Consider the following 16500-nt stretch of genomic DNA (forward strand, 5'->3'; position numbering starts at 1 on the left):
TATTTAAAAATAAAATAGACTTTAAAAAAATGATACTTTGCTCCCTCGATTGTTGAAAGCTGAATTGTGAACACCAGCATGCTCATAAAAAGGTTGCAGTTTTACTCAGTGCACCAAATTGGAGTTTTAAGCAGGTATTGTAAAAACACCAACTTCAAGCCATAAATTTTGAAATTATGCAAATTAAAGGGCCCAGCATTTTCTCAGTGCGCTCCCTTTTCAGACATGGTGTGAATAACACAGTATTAGGCAAAAGCAGCTTCATGAGTGAACTGTTCATCACATGGGCCTACCCAGGTTACAAAACTATTCCCTTTCAAACCTCAGCTTCCTTCTCAACGATATTGGTCTTTCAAATGCAGGATCACATGCAGTAAATTCATATGAGGAGTAATCTGAAAGTGTGTAATCCACGCAGCATCGTATGGAAATTAGAGCAGCTGAAGGGTTAGAGGCATTCATGGCTGTCCAGTCTGGAGCAGTCCCTTGGGGGTGGCAGTAACAGCAGCCAGAGTCTCCTTTCAAAGACAGCGCCATACAAATACACTACAAAGAAATAATGGAGAGCATCACTGTTTTTCTGAGTAACTTGATGATAGCCTGTGCAAAATACATACATGGCTGTAAATGTAGATTTACCAACAGGATGCCAGGTACAGCAATGTTAAGCCCTGGAGTTACTTGACAGTGGCTTTAGAACAGACTTGCTTTTCTCAGGAGAGCATTGAAGCACTATACCTAGTGTTAAACTGTGTTTTAGTGAGAGGATGGCAGTTGGGAATGCTATTATTTTTCTCTGCATAGTTACACTTTGACTCAAGAAATCCTCATCATAGCTATATTGTCAAAATTAAGGCAGCTGATAAGCTTCCCCGACTTTGTATCACTCCTTGCTTGCACGTTGAAAAATTGAGGTCAATGCAGCCTTCGTTCTATGTGGCCAGTCTGTGGTCTGGCACAGCTTCCTGCTCTCCCACTCTGCAACCCCTTTTTTCAAAGAAAAAGCCTTCCTTTGTTTTTTTTTCTTCTTTCCTCCCCCTCCCTCCCGCAAGGTGGAAAATGAATGCATCTATTGTGGGAGGGCTAAATTTGAAGAACAGCTCAGCTCATGCAATGGCAGGAGCGTTAAATTTGCTGCAGGGTGTGCTTACTGAGGGGAGCCTAGTGTCGTGAAACATGCATCACTATTTAGTTTTCTGCTTCTGGAAAAGATGCACATTCTCATTCACTGGCAAAAAGTTCTCAATCCTGCAGTCTCTGGCTTCTATTTTTCCTAACCTGGTTCTTAAGTGCAGCTTCCTAATACTTGCACTCCTGTCAGAATTTGTGCCCTTTTTTTTCCTACGTTGTTGCTTTTCCAATTCTACATTTTGCTGTTTAAAAAGTCTCTTACAGTTTGTGTTGAACCATGTTTAGTTTTTATTCCTCACCTTTTTTGCTCCTTGTTTTGCTTTTGTAGCGTCCTCTCTAAGCAGTACTGGAAGCTCAAATAGACTTGGGGAGTGATCTGACAGGAATTACATCTGTGTGCGTGCACACTGGCTGGCTTGCTTCTTTTTTTAGGAAAAAAAAACCCAAAAAACCAACCTAACCAAACCCAAAAAACACCCCAGCACAAACTTAAGGCACCTTTTGAGAAGCCTTCTGTTATTTGAAATGTCTTGCTAAATCTGTCTATCCTCCTGTTCAGTTGGAATTCCTGTCCTACCCTTTGCTGAGCTGGAGCTATTCAGTTATTTTTGTGTGACTGACACCCCCACCAGCTGTCTTTGTCCGATCTAAATGTTCTTCAGACACACAAGTGGTTCCTGCACCAGCAGCCAGGGCTCCTTCACCTACCTCTGAGTGCCCAAAGTCTCAGAGGTCGGTGCTGACCCATACAGCAACCGGTGTGGTCTGTGCCGCGTCTGCCCTCCCCCAGGGAGGAAAGCAAACCAAGGAGCTACAAGCAGATGCCTGGTAAACACGGAAACCCACATGCATGATGTTTTGCCCAGCAGAGGTGACCTTGTGAATGGCACCAAGGTGGCAGGAGCTAATCCAGTGCAAGTAATCATAAACTACAGCAATTCCAGAGTAAGAAAAACAAGCTAAAACTATCTCAATGAATGCAGAGCGGGCCAGCGTTCAGTGCATTGGGTTTGGCATGGAAAGGTACGCACAGTTTTTGATCATCATAAAAGTAAATAGGCAGTTACCTGCAGTCATCTCCTCCTGTACTTATAACGTACTTGTCATCATGAGAAAAGCGTATGTTGGTGACATGTGCAGAGTGCCCAAAATACCGCTTGTGTTTGGCCTATTGCAAACAACAGAAATTGAGGAGTTAGTACAGGAGTGTGGCATTACACAGGGACAAAGCTGCCTTGTGAGTGTAGACAAAATCACATCCCCAGCGGTACTGGTCTCTTCAAGCCCACAGCTCGGCACTGGACTCTGTGCCTTACATTCTCTACAGTGGCCGGACAGCAGCTGCCCTGTCACCTGCCCTGTCACCTATGTATGAGCTGCTCTCTGGGGACAGCTGTTCTGCTGCCTCCCATGCTCCTGCAGCCAGCACAGCCTGGAGGTGACCTGTTGGACCACATCATTTGGACACCTTAAAATCACATGCTAAGGAGGTTGGACATGGGGAAAACCAAGCTGTTTAGATTAAAATAAAATAGCCACTTACAAATTTTTCTGTGCATGGGAAATCAAACAGTTTCACCAGACCAAAGTCGTCTCCCGTGACTATATTTAGGCCAGCATGGGTCACACATGCACAATTGACATCTGCTTTATCTGCATTTCGCGGCCAAATTCCAATGACTTCGTCTCCAAGAATGCTGTTCCAAATCCAAGTTAAAAAATGAGCGTTAGACCGTAAGACTGACTTGCTGCACAGAGAGGCAACATAGCCCACTAATAAAAAATTGCCACCATTAAAATAAAGTCTTTTCCCTCTCAATCGTTGCACCAAAGGCAATGTCATCATGGAGACCATCAGAAGAACGCATCTTTTTTGTGTGACTCTTAAACCATTTTTATCCATAAATCCTAAGGCCTATCTCCTGTGAAACCACCTGCATCATTTTTACAAGCAGCAGGTGCAGCTATGGTCTCCTCCTTTCCTTACGGGCAGTGATTTTTGACAACAATGTTCTCTTCTCTCAGCCATAAGTTCTTGAATGAGGGAGGGAATGCTTGCTTGGATGTAGAGTAATTTCTTAAAATAGCCGTTCTTCCCTTAGCTTAAGCTCCTCTATAATCACTCCTATTTACCCACATATTAACTGTCAGATGCGTCTGCCCCACTGTCACAATCTGTCAAGTCCTTAGAAAGGAATAACTTGAGGCAGATTTTTATGCTTGCCTGACAGCAGGGCAGTAAGAGTGGGAGGATTCTCACTTACCTTCTCCTAAAAACCTGCCTCTATTATCACTCAGTGATAACTGTCAGATCTGCTTTTGGCCTGTCCCACTTTCTACAATAAGAGCACAGCCGTAGTTTTGTAATTGTGTTGGGAGGATCCTATATAAATCCATGTCAGTAAATACATTTTAATGGTACCCACACCTCCTTTCTTAATACAATCAGCTCATGTTTCCCTGCCGTCTGTGCTGCTTGTGTTTGCTGATGTGGGATAAGGTAGTGCCTATGTCCATGTGCCAATAAAAGCAAAGCTTTAAGTGGTACAGAGCCACGTGAGAAGCCACACACCGCACTGTGTTGGGAAGCCTGAGGCAAATGGCAACAAGCCACCACAGATGCATGACAGCCAGCCTCTGGTACTACTGCAGTAATAATTACTACAGACACCAACCAGCTACAAGTGTGTGTAACAAAAACAGCGTGTAAGATGGAGCTTTGGGGAGGGGAGTGTGCACGCTTTCTCCCAAGGGCAGGGCTTGGCAGGGTTTGCCAAACCCTGGGGACATTTCAAGCATTTGGTTTACACAAGATCTTGTGATCTGACCTTAGTTCAGTGTGACACCTGTTCCCCATCAGGCAGAACTCTGTGCTTTGCTTTTTTACCTTGTCCATGTGGCCCATGTGATCTTTTCTATTAATGCGGGATCTGTTATTTGCTTTCCAAGTGGAACCTCATGAACTTGACGCTTATAGGCACCTGTTGATACCTGAAAGTAGGAAGGGAAAAAGGTAGTAACTTTGCCATTTGTTTATAAGATTTCCAGCAGTAATATTCTTCACAGGGTTTATCAGGAAATCGACATCTATGATAAAATTTCTGATTTTTCCTGATTAGCTATAATTCATTACATGCAATATGAAGTAGTAACATGTTACAGGATGATAACCGAATGATGTGTTCATTTGCATACTGCACAGCTGATAGATTTCCTTTTAGTTATATACTTTCTGGTTTATCTCAACCCAATTTTACTAAACCGGAAAAATTTCAGAGGGAAACCTCACCTTAATTCATCTGTCATATGCATCTCATCCTAAGGAAAAGGAGGAGAACTGTTTCTATGTTGAGGTTATAATCCACAATTTCTTTCTCAGTCTTGGACCCACTCCCTTGACAGGAGAGAATATTTTGCCTTTAGCACACTACTAATCTTGTAAGGGAACCGAAATCCACTGCTACAATTGGAGATGCAGAACTCAGTGGGGGGGAAGATCTGAGTATTCAGAAAGAAAGAAAGGACTTTAAATAGAGCCCTGGGAATATCCTACGGCAATCTGAGTTATCTGGTCTGCCTCAGAAGATTTAGGAGCACTTTGGAATTCAGAATAACTTTGGAAAGTCTCCCTCACCCTTTCTTACCTCCATCTTGTTATTATGTCTGATACCAGGCAAGTCAAAATCAATACAGACCAACAAGGGTTTACCTAAGACATACCTGAATGTACCTGCTGTCAGCAGAGAAATCCATGTGGATGACAAAACTTGCGATGTCTTTGCAGTAGCCTATTCGATTTAGGGTTGTGCCTTGAGTGAGATCATAAAAATCTACAGTATGTTCTTGGGAACCTACTGCCAAAAACTTGTTATCTGGGCTGATCCTAGGCAATAAAGCATGAAACAGGGATAGAATTTACTGTTTCTGGGTAAGATTTTCTTTTGCTTCTCATGTTAACACAAGCGAACAAATTTCTTTTACTGCAAAATGAGAAAAACCTTCTATCGATAGCAAGATTCAGTCCACACCAAACTTTAATGCTTAATGGATGAGGAAGGCTGAGAATGTGGTACATGGTTAACCGGCATCGATATCGCACTTGAATAAAGTGCACAGCACAATGTGCAGAGTAGCACTAATCCTCTGTGAGAAAGCAACAGGAACTGTGCTTTTAAAATGCACTATAATATTAATTTGATTTAATATGATTATGGAATCACAGATCCACAGATTCCTAGCTATGTTCAAGTGGATATAACTGAAATGATTACAGGGGAGAAGAGTGCGTGCTATATAAGATACGTATAACCTTTAGGTATACGCAAATATGTGTTTTAGGTATATGTAAAGCCATCAGTCAGCCAGTAAATGCAGTTCATGATTTCATGCAGGTTTCACCAAATCTGGAGTTACAAAAAATCTGGAAATCAACTTGGAACTTGACGAACTTAGGCTGCGTATTTAGAGAACTTCAACTGAAATTTCTGACATACCTGATATCCTGAATCGCAGACTTTCTGTCTCGTTTTTTGCCCCAAACCTTAAGGCTGTTTACAAGTAAAATAATGAATTCCCCATTCTTCATGCCAATCGCCACCATTTCACCGTCAGGACTATACGCGGCACATCTTGCTGGGTGACCTAGATTCACTTTGTTCAGCAGTTTCTGTATTAACAAAAGCAATAGGCTCATACCTCCCCTGGAGAAAACTACTAAGAAGCACATGGAAAGTTTTCAAACATAAAGTATGAAAGTAATTTATTTAAAAAAAAAATTGTCTCTAGTTTCCTCTAAATATAAATCTGAATTTTCACATTAAAAAAATCACATCCCACCACGCATATGTTGCAAAACAGGCTTCAAAATATAGATGCAATTCAAATGGCAGTTTCATGTTTGCATCTATCTTGTTGCAGGGCAATTTCAAGTTTTATACCAGAAAGAATATGATTTAGCAGAAAAGGCTGAAAAAAAAATCAATTTCCTATTTTGCTTGCAAAGTGATTTTTGATAGCTTCTACTACTGCTGATCAGGGTAGGGTTTTTTCAATTTGATTTGCTATGTGATAACATACCAGAATGCTCTTGCATTTTCACTTACCTGATTGTATTGATAATGTATTCATTTTCCATATTAAAAATTATCCCTGTTAGCTCAGGTAACTACCTTTTGAAAAGGTTTATGTAGGCTAGCACAAGCAGAAACCTTTTGATTATTCTTTAAAATGTTTATTTGTTATTTTAAAAAATAGTTGTTATACAATACGACGGGAAAAATTCCTGACCTACACATACGCAACATGCTCAGTTTTGAAGAAAGGCTCTAAAAAGGAGAGAGCCAGGCTTGCCAGCAAGGGAGGCTTCTTGTCAGGGTCTGTGTATTAGTCAGTGCCAGGACAATCTGTGTCACCCAGGCTGTCAGCCTGGAATTAAAACACTTCCTTAATCCATGCCAACCAGTACTTTTAGATCAAAATAGGCAAGAGCCAACAAAAGACACTCCATCAGCACGAGTGCTTTTAAATAACCGCATTTCTCTGCAAATTGCTTGCTTTTGGAAAAAGCAGCACGCTGTCTCAGCAAGGACGTACCTTTTCGCCGCCACACAGCAGGAAAAAAAAAGAACTGTACCACAACCGAAGAGAAACACTGCTCTCTTTACATGGCTGCTCAAAGGTGCATATGTAGCTGGCACATCGTACAGCTGGAAAAAATGCACAGCTATATAAAATGATCATTTTTAATTACATGCTTTTCAATTTAGTGATACTCACTTTGTCAGACAGATCCCAGATTCTAGCTGTTCCATCATTACTTGCAGAGATAAATATGTCTTTTGAGGGGTGAGTTGCTAAGCCCCAGATTTCCCCTTCCATGTGACAGTCAATCAACAAGTTTGAAGCAGCATTTTTTTCTCCTACTTCAAGGATTTCTCCATCTTTTGTTCCCACCAAAATTTTTCCCTGTTTGTAGACAAAAAAAAGAATGAGAGATGGGCTATCAGTATAACAGAATTTATCAATAGCAGTGAAGTACTGATGTACTGCAGAAATAGCTGTGATAACTCATCCTGATTTCTACTGCTTGTTCATGCAGCATCTTAACAGTAACAGAGTAAAAACGACTGACACTTTCACATCTCGAGATCTGATTTTGTGTCCTGGTGTTACTGTTCAGTGACTGCAGTGGACATCCACTTTGCCATTAAGGATTTTAATTCAGATCAAAATGTTTGCATACAGGTTGGCAAAGTGTGATTCTCATACCTGTGAGGTGACTAAATATAATATTTGGGCAATAATAAAAGAATCAAAACAGGGTTTTAGGCTCAGTTAGACTGCCTAACAGCACCTTGCCTCTATGCTAGCCATACCGTCATCCTCTAAACTGCAAGAGCTTTCTTGGCAAATACTTGGAAAAAGTATGAGTAGATACAGTTTGGAATTGGTTAATGGCTACTTGATTAGAAATATAAACCAACATTCCTCTGTGGTGGTGTTATCAAAAAGCATGTCAAATTCCTGAGACTTGACAGACAAAGTTAAATAAAGACCATTTAATGAAGTGTTAGGTTGGACAGATACCCATCACACGAATTAACTCTCCTGCATCATCATATGCTCCTTTCACGACATTTGCAAGTACAATTTAAACATGTGCAAGAGCGATTTTAGCATCTCAAATTACTCAGTTATATCTATTGTTTTCTACTTTACCAAACCTTAAAGTCAATCAGTAATTCTCAGTGGCAACTTGTTTTCTTTGTGAACTAAAAAAACCAAAACAAAACAACCCAAAAAAGCTAGGATCCAGTCTCCCTAACTGAAGCACCTAAGCTGTGCCTACATTTCACTGGAAGCAAATCTTGCAAAGTAGGTGCTTAAGTTCCTTTTGTTATTCGAAAACAAAGGGAGACAAGGCCCTAGCCTGGTGAAATATGTTTCTACAGTCAGTGATGTCCTTCAGAGGCCTTGCTGACTGAGGAGAGGCAGTAGTTTAACACCCATCATGACCCAGGAAGACAGGGAAACTTCTCTAGGTAGGCAGACAAAGCTCCTCCCATAACGTTACAAAGGTCTTCTCCCATGTGCCTCCCATTCATACAGTCACAGAAATGTTATGGTTGGAAAAGACCTTTCAGATCATCAAGTCCAACCGTTAAATAACTCTACCATGCCCACTTCTAAACCATGTCCATGAGCACCATATCCAGATGGCTTTTAAATACATCCAGGGAGGTTGAAACACATTCCACCTCCACCAAGAACACCACACAGTGATGGGTACCAAAGTGTAATCAGCTGCAGCAGCTCACTCACTTTTCCTCTGCAGACGGAGCGCACGCACTCGATGAGCTGGCCTGTCTCAAGCTGGAATGCTCGGCACCGCTTCATCTCTTGATCCCAGAGCTTCACAGCTCCCCCTTCTTTAGTGCTGAAAAGAAGTGTGTTGTGTTACCCAGATGTCTCCTTCTGCATAGGCTACAAGAAATCCCGTACGTAAATCCCATCAGTATTATCTTGATTAAATGATAAAACATACATCGAATTGCCTTCTACTGTATTTAAAGATACCTCACTAGTGTGCAATGGAAAGTACATGGTAAAAATTTAAATGCTATCACACCTCATGCTTTAAATGGTATCATGCCTAATTTGTAAAAACCAAATTGTTCTCTCGTCACTTAATCTCAAATCTCTGTCACCAAGATGAGCTTGGCAAATATGTTCCTTCTAGGAAATAAAAAAAATTACTAATCACAGAGTCTCCACAGGGAGCAGTTATCTGTAGTTTGACAGAATTAAAAAATCAAAAAGCCTTACTTATGCCAGGCTGGCAGGAGCTCATGCAACAAGGAGCTTAGACAGGTGTTCATACCGACTGCTAATTTGTGGTTCAGTATGTCCTTTGTGTATAACAAAGTACTGCTGTGACCTGTGAGTGCTCTACTTATTAGTTCTTTACTCACTAAGACACCTCGGCACATCATGTAAAATCTACATTGAAAGTGCTACACTACAGACGCCATTTAGCTCTGGGAAGCGCTGTGTATATCTAGGGCATTGGATAAATAAAAAAAACATATGAGAAAGACAAAAGTTGTGCACTTTAGGAAGATGACGTGTCTTACGGTCTCTCCTTCCCTCCTGTAACAATGAGTCCATCTCGAAGAGTCGTGTACATTGTAAACACCGGCCCTGTGTGAGCTTTTGCCACAAGTCTAATCAGAAAATGGTCCTTCCAGACGTAAACATCTCCATTTATGGCGCCAGTAAACGTAAGGTTGTTCTGCAACAAATAGCAATGATGTCTGATATAATAAATACCCTAGCATTTTTGTGCAGCTTGAATTAAAATTCTTTTAGCTACTGAATTTCCTGAAAAAAGTCAACTATGCAATGAATGTAGGAATTAAAACCACCTGCATCAAAAGAATGAGTTTAATGACTGCACTTTAATGCTGTTTCTTTGAGATGTTATAAACCATAAGTGTAGGGCACGTTCTCCTCACGCATCTCATCTTGAGATCTTTCAGATACCTGTATTTCTTTTGCTATGCATGTGCTATGTCAGGTCTCCTGCTGGCCAGATGGACAGCAGGGTACCACTACTGCATCCTAAGGGATGTTTCTTTCTTCTTCGAGTATGTGTCAGTGAGAATCTGTATAGCTGATTGGCAAGCAGTACCTTCTAGATGTTGAAAATAAAGTGTATAAACTGAAATGCAGAGCTAACTGAACCTGATATCTACTTTACGCACCGCAGCAATAGCCTAATTTCTCATAACAGCCCTGAAACTCCTCTGTGGAGCAAACTGGTCAGAAGTCTGGGACAACCTGAGGAATGGGAAGAAACAGCGAGCATTCTGCATTGCAAATGCTCTTTTGGAGTGCACTCTGTTAAATGGAAAATCTTGCCTAAAGAACTAGAGATGATCTGACCTTGAAATCCACTGATATAGGTACCAGGGAAATTTGTGAGGGAACACTTTTGATAAGGGTTCAGAGGAAAGTCTTATGTTCTGCAACAAACAGCAATGGTGTCTGCTGGAGGAACTGGAAAGAAGCTCTAGAAGAAGCTCTAGAACTACTTTTCATCATTTTGAGACTAATATTTCCTGTGGCTGTGTCCCAGCACGATCTGTTGACTTTGGCATTAGATGGACCTACATGAAAGCGAGTGAGGTCCATGGATGCATGAAGAAGCAGAGAGTAAGTGCACAGCCCCTGCTCTATTAAGAGTAATTTACTCATGCTCCTGTGACATGGACTCAAACTTCCAGTGGGATTCAATGACACATACTTGAGGAAGAAAAAAACATCCTGCGTGAATGACATCTGCTAATGGAGTAGAGTTTGCTGGTTTTGCAGGTGGTCTTACAGGACATTAGTTTTATTATTTAAGAGGATAAAATATCTGTTGGTCTGTTTCTACTTGGAAAGTACAGACAAATTATTTGCTTGTTCTAATACTACATTCTGCTTCTTTTTTTAAAAATCACTTTCAGGATCTTAAGAGTCCATTACATTTACTCCTATTTTATACTGGAATAATCCCATTGGAATAGACAGAAACGCTTAACACATTGAGCAACTTTTGACAACCAAGTAATTTGTTTAGGCACAAGATCAGGATTTCTTAGCCAAATTTTATACATTCACATTTCCCACATTTCACACTACTGTCCAGGGTGGATGATTAGGAGCAAGGAAATTCTTCTAATTGGTGATATGTATCATTTATGCTTAACCTCTGCAAAGGTAAGGTTTCTGTGTGGTTTCTGGATGAAGCAGAAGCTATTTCAGATCTTAGTATCATAGTAACACTGCTTTTCCACTGTTAATATGCATTGTTTTTCTGAATTACGAAGTCTAAAGCACAGTACTATGGTTCCTTAATGATCATACAGGAGAGTATTATATACTGGCACCATCAGCTAGATCACTAGCATATGTCATACTAAATACTGTCAGCAGACAAAAAGAGTGTATACACAAAATAACAATATTACATTTTTCTAAGTTAACCACTGCGGTGCTACATGACTAGAAAAGTAAATAAATAAAAGCCATGGCAGCTGATACTGTAGGTATACACAGACATTAATAAAAAATGTTCACTGACAGAGAAACCTAACCCTGTTTAGAAAACTTACATAAGCATCTAAAGGCATACAAGTTTCAAGTTAAAAACTGAACTGTTGAGCAAGAGCTCCATGGCCTTGCACTATTCACACTGTACTAGATTTCAACAAAGGAAATTGACACTTGCAGTTTTAATAAAAATATATTACAAAATTCTGTAGCAAGTAATTTGAACTCACTGCTCCGAAGGCAACAGAAAGCATGGTTTGCATTTTGGCATCTTCCATGGAACCAATGACTCCTTTCTTATAAAGCAAAGCACTGCCAGCTAACGTCCAGAACTTCATGTGTTTTACCCCAACAGACACAAACTGAGTGTCTGAATCTGGGCGGAACTCTACAACAAATATCCTCTCCAGGTGTCCTCCCCTGCTAGCAACTTTAGCCCCTGTTTCAATTAGGAAAGAATAAAGATAGTTAAATTTACCCGCAATATTAAGCTCTAACATGATTTTATCAAACAAGTTGACCTGGTATTGGATCAGAAATCTGTGTGCCAGATGCTGAAAGCTAAGCAAATCCCAACATTTATTCAGTGTATCAAACATCTTAATTCATGCAACCTGCAAGGTCCCTGCTTATTTTGTTGCATCTGACAGTTAGGAAATGCAGATTTAGGTCTTCATAGCATGATTTGTCTCCTTGGTCATTGAAATAACAATGTAGAAATTTTTTATAGCATCATTAAGTTACCAACTCAATGAAATGCACAGGGAAACAGCTAATGAGCTGAGACATTTTGCCTCTCCCCTCCACCATTTCTGAAGATGATGATTCTTTTCTGGAAATGACTCCCCAGGGGTCTATCTATGGCACAGAATTTCAAGTATTTTAGGAAGAAAAAGAAAATCCTTAATTTCATGGAATTTTATATTAAACAACATTCTTCCCTTAACTTCTATTTATAATAGAAGTTTAAAACTTATTTTCTTATTCATATTTTCTAGCACTCTGCTATCCCCTTGAACTGATTTTTTGACTCAGAGAGATGGAGCAAGAACACAAATCTACACCAAAGTAGTGAAAGGAAAAGCAAATAACTGGTCACAGTTCCGTTAGGCTGAAGGAACACAATTTTTCCAGAGTTACCTTCTTGCCACCTCCACACCGTGATAGTGTGCTCTGGATCAATCCCCACTGACACCAGAAGTTTGCCAGTAGCACTGAAGTTAACGTAGTTGACCCCTTTGGTATGGAAGCAACGTAGCATTGAAATCGTTTGCTTACTCATAGCATCCCATATATGAATTGTGGGAGTTGTACCTATGTGCAAAAAGATATATTAAAAGAGAATTAATACAGCACCTGGAAAGCTCCAATGCAATAGATGCATTTTTCAAGAACATTTAACCTAAACAGACACTTAGAAGTTGTGAGGTTTTGTTCTGTTTTGTTTTAAGATTGACATTACTAAAAAAAAAAAAAAATCATAATAGCTTGCAAAACACAGGATGAAATCATTGTATTTCATGAAGTAAGACAAATTCTAAAAGAACAACATACCATTTATGAAGAACCTCATGCAAAAGAAACTGACTGTAGTTGTTTCACTTGTATCCGTGATTCACACAGATACAACGAGGGAACATGTAACTTTTACATAACTCTGCTGACTAAAATCCACAAACAAATCAGCCTTACCTGGAAATTCTGTCATATCACCTGCATTGTGAGAGCAATGGCAAATGAGGAAGCACCAAGGGAAAACAATAGGTGAAATAAGTCATGTTTCTAATGCTGAAGTGCCAGCATCAGCACCAGAAGGAAGAAAAAATTAAAAGTTTGAAAATGGATATGGATTAAATCAACAAAACAAATAAGCAGGAATATTGTTGAACTTTTTTGGGTATATTTTGTTTATACACAAATATTGCAACAATATTTAGTACTTTTAAGTTTTAAAAATGGTATTTAAAAGAAATGCTGAAAACATGCAGTTTTTAAAAATTATTAAATTTAAAAGTGAAATGAATGTATAGTTATACAGAATATCAAACAAAATCAGAAACACTGATTTCATGAGCTCTTATTGACAAAATAGAAAAAGAGCCTTTAACAGTGACCTTTTCCATGTCACAGAAATCAGTATTTTGAACTGGAGCTCTGAAAATAAGTACGGAATTTTGTGTTTACTCAATGTTCAAACTGAAGTGACAGCAATCACTCCGTACAGGTGGCAAAGAGTGTTTGTCCAGGTGTTCATCTACCACCATTTTTCTGCCCCCTTTTGAGCTACTTATTACAGGAGTTATGAGCTTGAGTCTCCATTCAGAATGACATGAATTAGAACACCACCATTCTTTTTCACAGAGTTAATTATTCCAGTATTAAGCTGGTTTAAGTGAAAGGCAACAGATCCTTCTCAAGGCTTGGGAGAAATGATCCTGCATTTCCCAGTATTTAGTCCTGCAAGAGGTACTAGGAAGTCTAACAGGACTCTCTATGGAAATAATAAAAACATAAATACATATGGTTTCACAATCAGCCCCTTACATGTGTTGTGACTTCTGTTGAGGTTTCACTCTATCTTTTCCCTTTTCCATATAGCTTTTGTACTTCTGCATAAGAAATATTCATTATTGTATTTTTATTGCTAAACAAATGCCTTGGATACAGGAAGGAAAGAGGGAATTCTGGAAATCTTATGATTACAGATTAATGAGATTATTTAGTGCAGTATATAAAAGCTTGCTTTCTGAAATATGATTATGCTACAATTAACCCTAAAATCCAATGACTTACAATCAGAGATGAAATTAAAATAATAATAAAATCATGAAGCTTGATTACCTCTTTAAAATAAAAGAAAAAAATATTGAGGACAGCATCACCAGCATGTCCTGGTAAAATTCCTACATAGAAAAGCCCCAGATAAATCAGTGCCCCTGAGAATTTTTGAGTAAAATGTTGTTATATGGAGAGTCACTTACCTATCTGACTGGTAGCCACAATATTTTTATACTTCGGGTGCTGATTCACAGTTAGGCAGAGAATGTCATCAGTATGCTCCAGGTAGAAACTCTGGCTACCTAATAAAATTCAAACATGTTTTTATTCACAACAGTATCAAAGAAAGATCCACCAAAGAATATTAAAGCAGCTTTTTGCTACGCACATGCTGTACTCTCCAGGGGATGGGTGGGCATAGGGCAATAGCTATGACCACAGCTGCTCTGCTCTCATTCCCAAGCACCATATATACGTATGTGTATAAAAGCAATATTTAGTAAACTAGCTATATCCAGGGAACCAGGACTCAGCCCAAGAATCATCCTGTAGCCTCCTGTAACTGCAGGAAAAAACAAAATTGGCAAATGCAGGGCTCAGATTTCAAAGTAAATCGAAGCAGTCAGTGGGAAGCAAAGTGGAGAGCAAAGCCCTGTGAAGCCTGCGCATTGCAATATCCTCCCAAGGGAAAGGTCCCAAAAAGAACAGATGGGACTGCGCTTCCCAGCTGCACGGGTCAGAGGCCATGCTAGGACTGGAGTCCCCAAAGGTCACCAGATGTGGCAGCTTTTCTACCTTCACCCCTTCTTGGCAGCAGAGCTGCTGAGCACACCACTGTGATCATTTGGTTCATTGTAGCACCAAGAGGGAATAAAATAAGCCAAAATTCCTTTAATTCCTGTTCTTGTTTCTTGAGATGTTGGTGCTACAACTTAGGGTCAGATAAATTTTTGGTGTTATTCCTCCTTTTCATTACCCAAAAGACAGGGAATTATTCTAACTCTTCCAAAGAGCAACTTGCTCACACTTGTGTTGCATCAAAATGCAACTCCCTTCCTTGGAGTATGACTTTGCTAAATTAACTCAAAATGAAACAATGGATGCCATTGCTCTCAATGTTTTGGGGGGTACTAGTAATTTCATAGCCCAGGCTCTCTCCTCTAAGAAAGCCATTCCTAAATCTTCAGTGGAGATTCTAGCAAGGCACAACTGCAGAAAGAAAACAGTTTCTTATTGCACTTCCTAACAGAATCTCGTATCTGCTGAAAGGAGCAGGGTGGCTTTGAACAGGAAAAATTGTCCATCTGGTACAACAGCCATCTAAATTTTTTTTGCTTTATTTATCAAGATGCAAAATCTGAGAAAGTTACATGAATGCTAAAAAGTTAAGACTTTGGATCAGAAATACGTTACTTGTACAGCATTTTTTATCTTGAAGTATTGTTTCAAGTCAAATTACCAGTAGAAAGATTTTGAACTATGCCTGCTGCAGCTGTGTGGAAAATTATATCAGCACCATCATTTAGGTAATGAAGGTTGTTGCGGCAGTCAAATCCTCTGTATCCAAAAACATGGTCTAAAGCTAGCTCCTAGACAGATAAAACAAAAAGAAAGAATAAGAGTGACGTGAAAAAAAAGAAACAAGGAGATTCCAAAGTCTGGATCACATAAGCACAACTCTGAGTAATTACTCAAGTTACAAATATCTTGTAGAGGCAACAGAATAATTAAAAAACAATTAATCAGTTATCCCTGTTCTTCTGCTAATTTATTGAGGCATGACATTCTCACAGATTATCTACAATGCTTTAATTGGTCCATTAAGGCTCTGCCTTTACATTATTATTTCTTTAATAATTCAGCCAGCTGTAAATGTTTTGTTTCTGTAAATTTAAATTCAAAATATATACAACTTTAAAAAATGTCCAATTTTATTAATCTTCCCATCACAGTTAATATCTGCATAAAGTATCAAGTATTTGCAAATATCTTTACTTCAAGACTCCTAAAAAAAAAATCATTCTCATAAGCTACAAAATTTTAACAGATCAAATTCTGACCTTAAAGCCCTTCTAAGAAGCAAAGGCAGGCTATAAGCACCTTCACAATTAAAACATTTATCAGAGCTGTAATTTCAGCTTGCAATATGTAATTGCCGAGGAAATTTCCTCTAGAAAACCAGTGTTAGTTAACGGAGTGCTGTTAAAGTTGCTTTTATAGCCCAGAAGTTTTAATCAATCTATCCCAAACACAAATACAGCTTAATTTCAACAACTTGAATGACATTGACAATCAAGCAATTGTTGCAGACAGTCCACGCAGATGACAGAATATTCCTTTTTCAGTACAAAACTTCCAAAAAGTTGTTTGGAGAGCTCTACAGTTTGGGGGAAAAAGTATGTTGCAAAGCAAATGAGCAAATTGCATCATTCAAAATCACACACTTTATTTTTCATGTGTGAAATGTGCAGTTTCTGACTCTCTTTCCCTTGGGGT

The 16500-nt window shown here is 39.3% G+C and overlaps 1 protein-coding gene across 1 annotated transcript in view; it reads right to left on the reverse strand.

The window, feature by feature from the left end:
* Positions 1-521: 521 nt before the first annotated feature.
* EML6 (echinoderm microtubule associated protein like 6) overlaps positions 522-16500 on the reverse strand; it is an 80859-nt gene continuing 64880 nt past the window's right edge. Inside the window, exons 31-43 of the mRNA XM_010181141.1 lie at positions 15464-15593; positions 14208-14306; positions 12367-12540; positions 11457-11665; positions 9264-9421; positions 8452-8566; positions 6907-7095; positions 5625-5797; positions 4852-5014; positions 4019-4122; positions 2675-2828; positions 2199-2299; positions 522-546 (exon numbers count right to left, since the gene is read on the reverse strand). Of these exons, the coding sequence (XP_010179443.1) occupies positions 522-546; positions 2199-2299; positions 2675-2828; positions 4019-4122; positions 4852-5014; positions 5625-5797; positions 6907-7095; positions 8452-8566; positions 9264-9421; positions 11457-11665; positions 12367-12540; positions 14208-14306; positions 15464-15593 (1794 nt within the window). The remainder of the gene's footprint in view (positions 547-2198; positions 2300-2674; positions 2829-4018; positions 4123-4851; positions 5015-5624; positions 5798-6906; positions 7096-8451; positions 8567-9263; positions 9422-11456; positions 11666-12366; positions 12541-14207; positions 14307-15463; positions 15594-16500) is intronic.

The sequence above is a fragment of the Mesitornis unicolor genome, unplaced genomic scaffold, assembly GCF_000695765.1.
Source record: "Mesitornis unicolor isolate BGI_N332 unplaced genomic scaffold, ASM69576v1 scaffold39493, whole genome shotgun sequence".
Lineage (NCBI taxonomy): Eukaryota > Metazoa > Chordata > Aves > Mesitornithiformes > Mesitornithidae > Mesitornis > Mesitornis unicolor.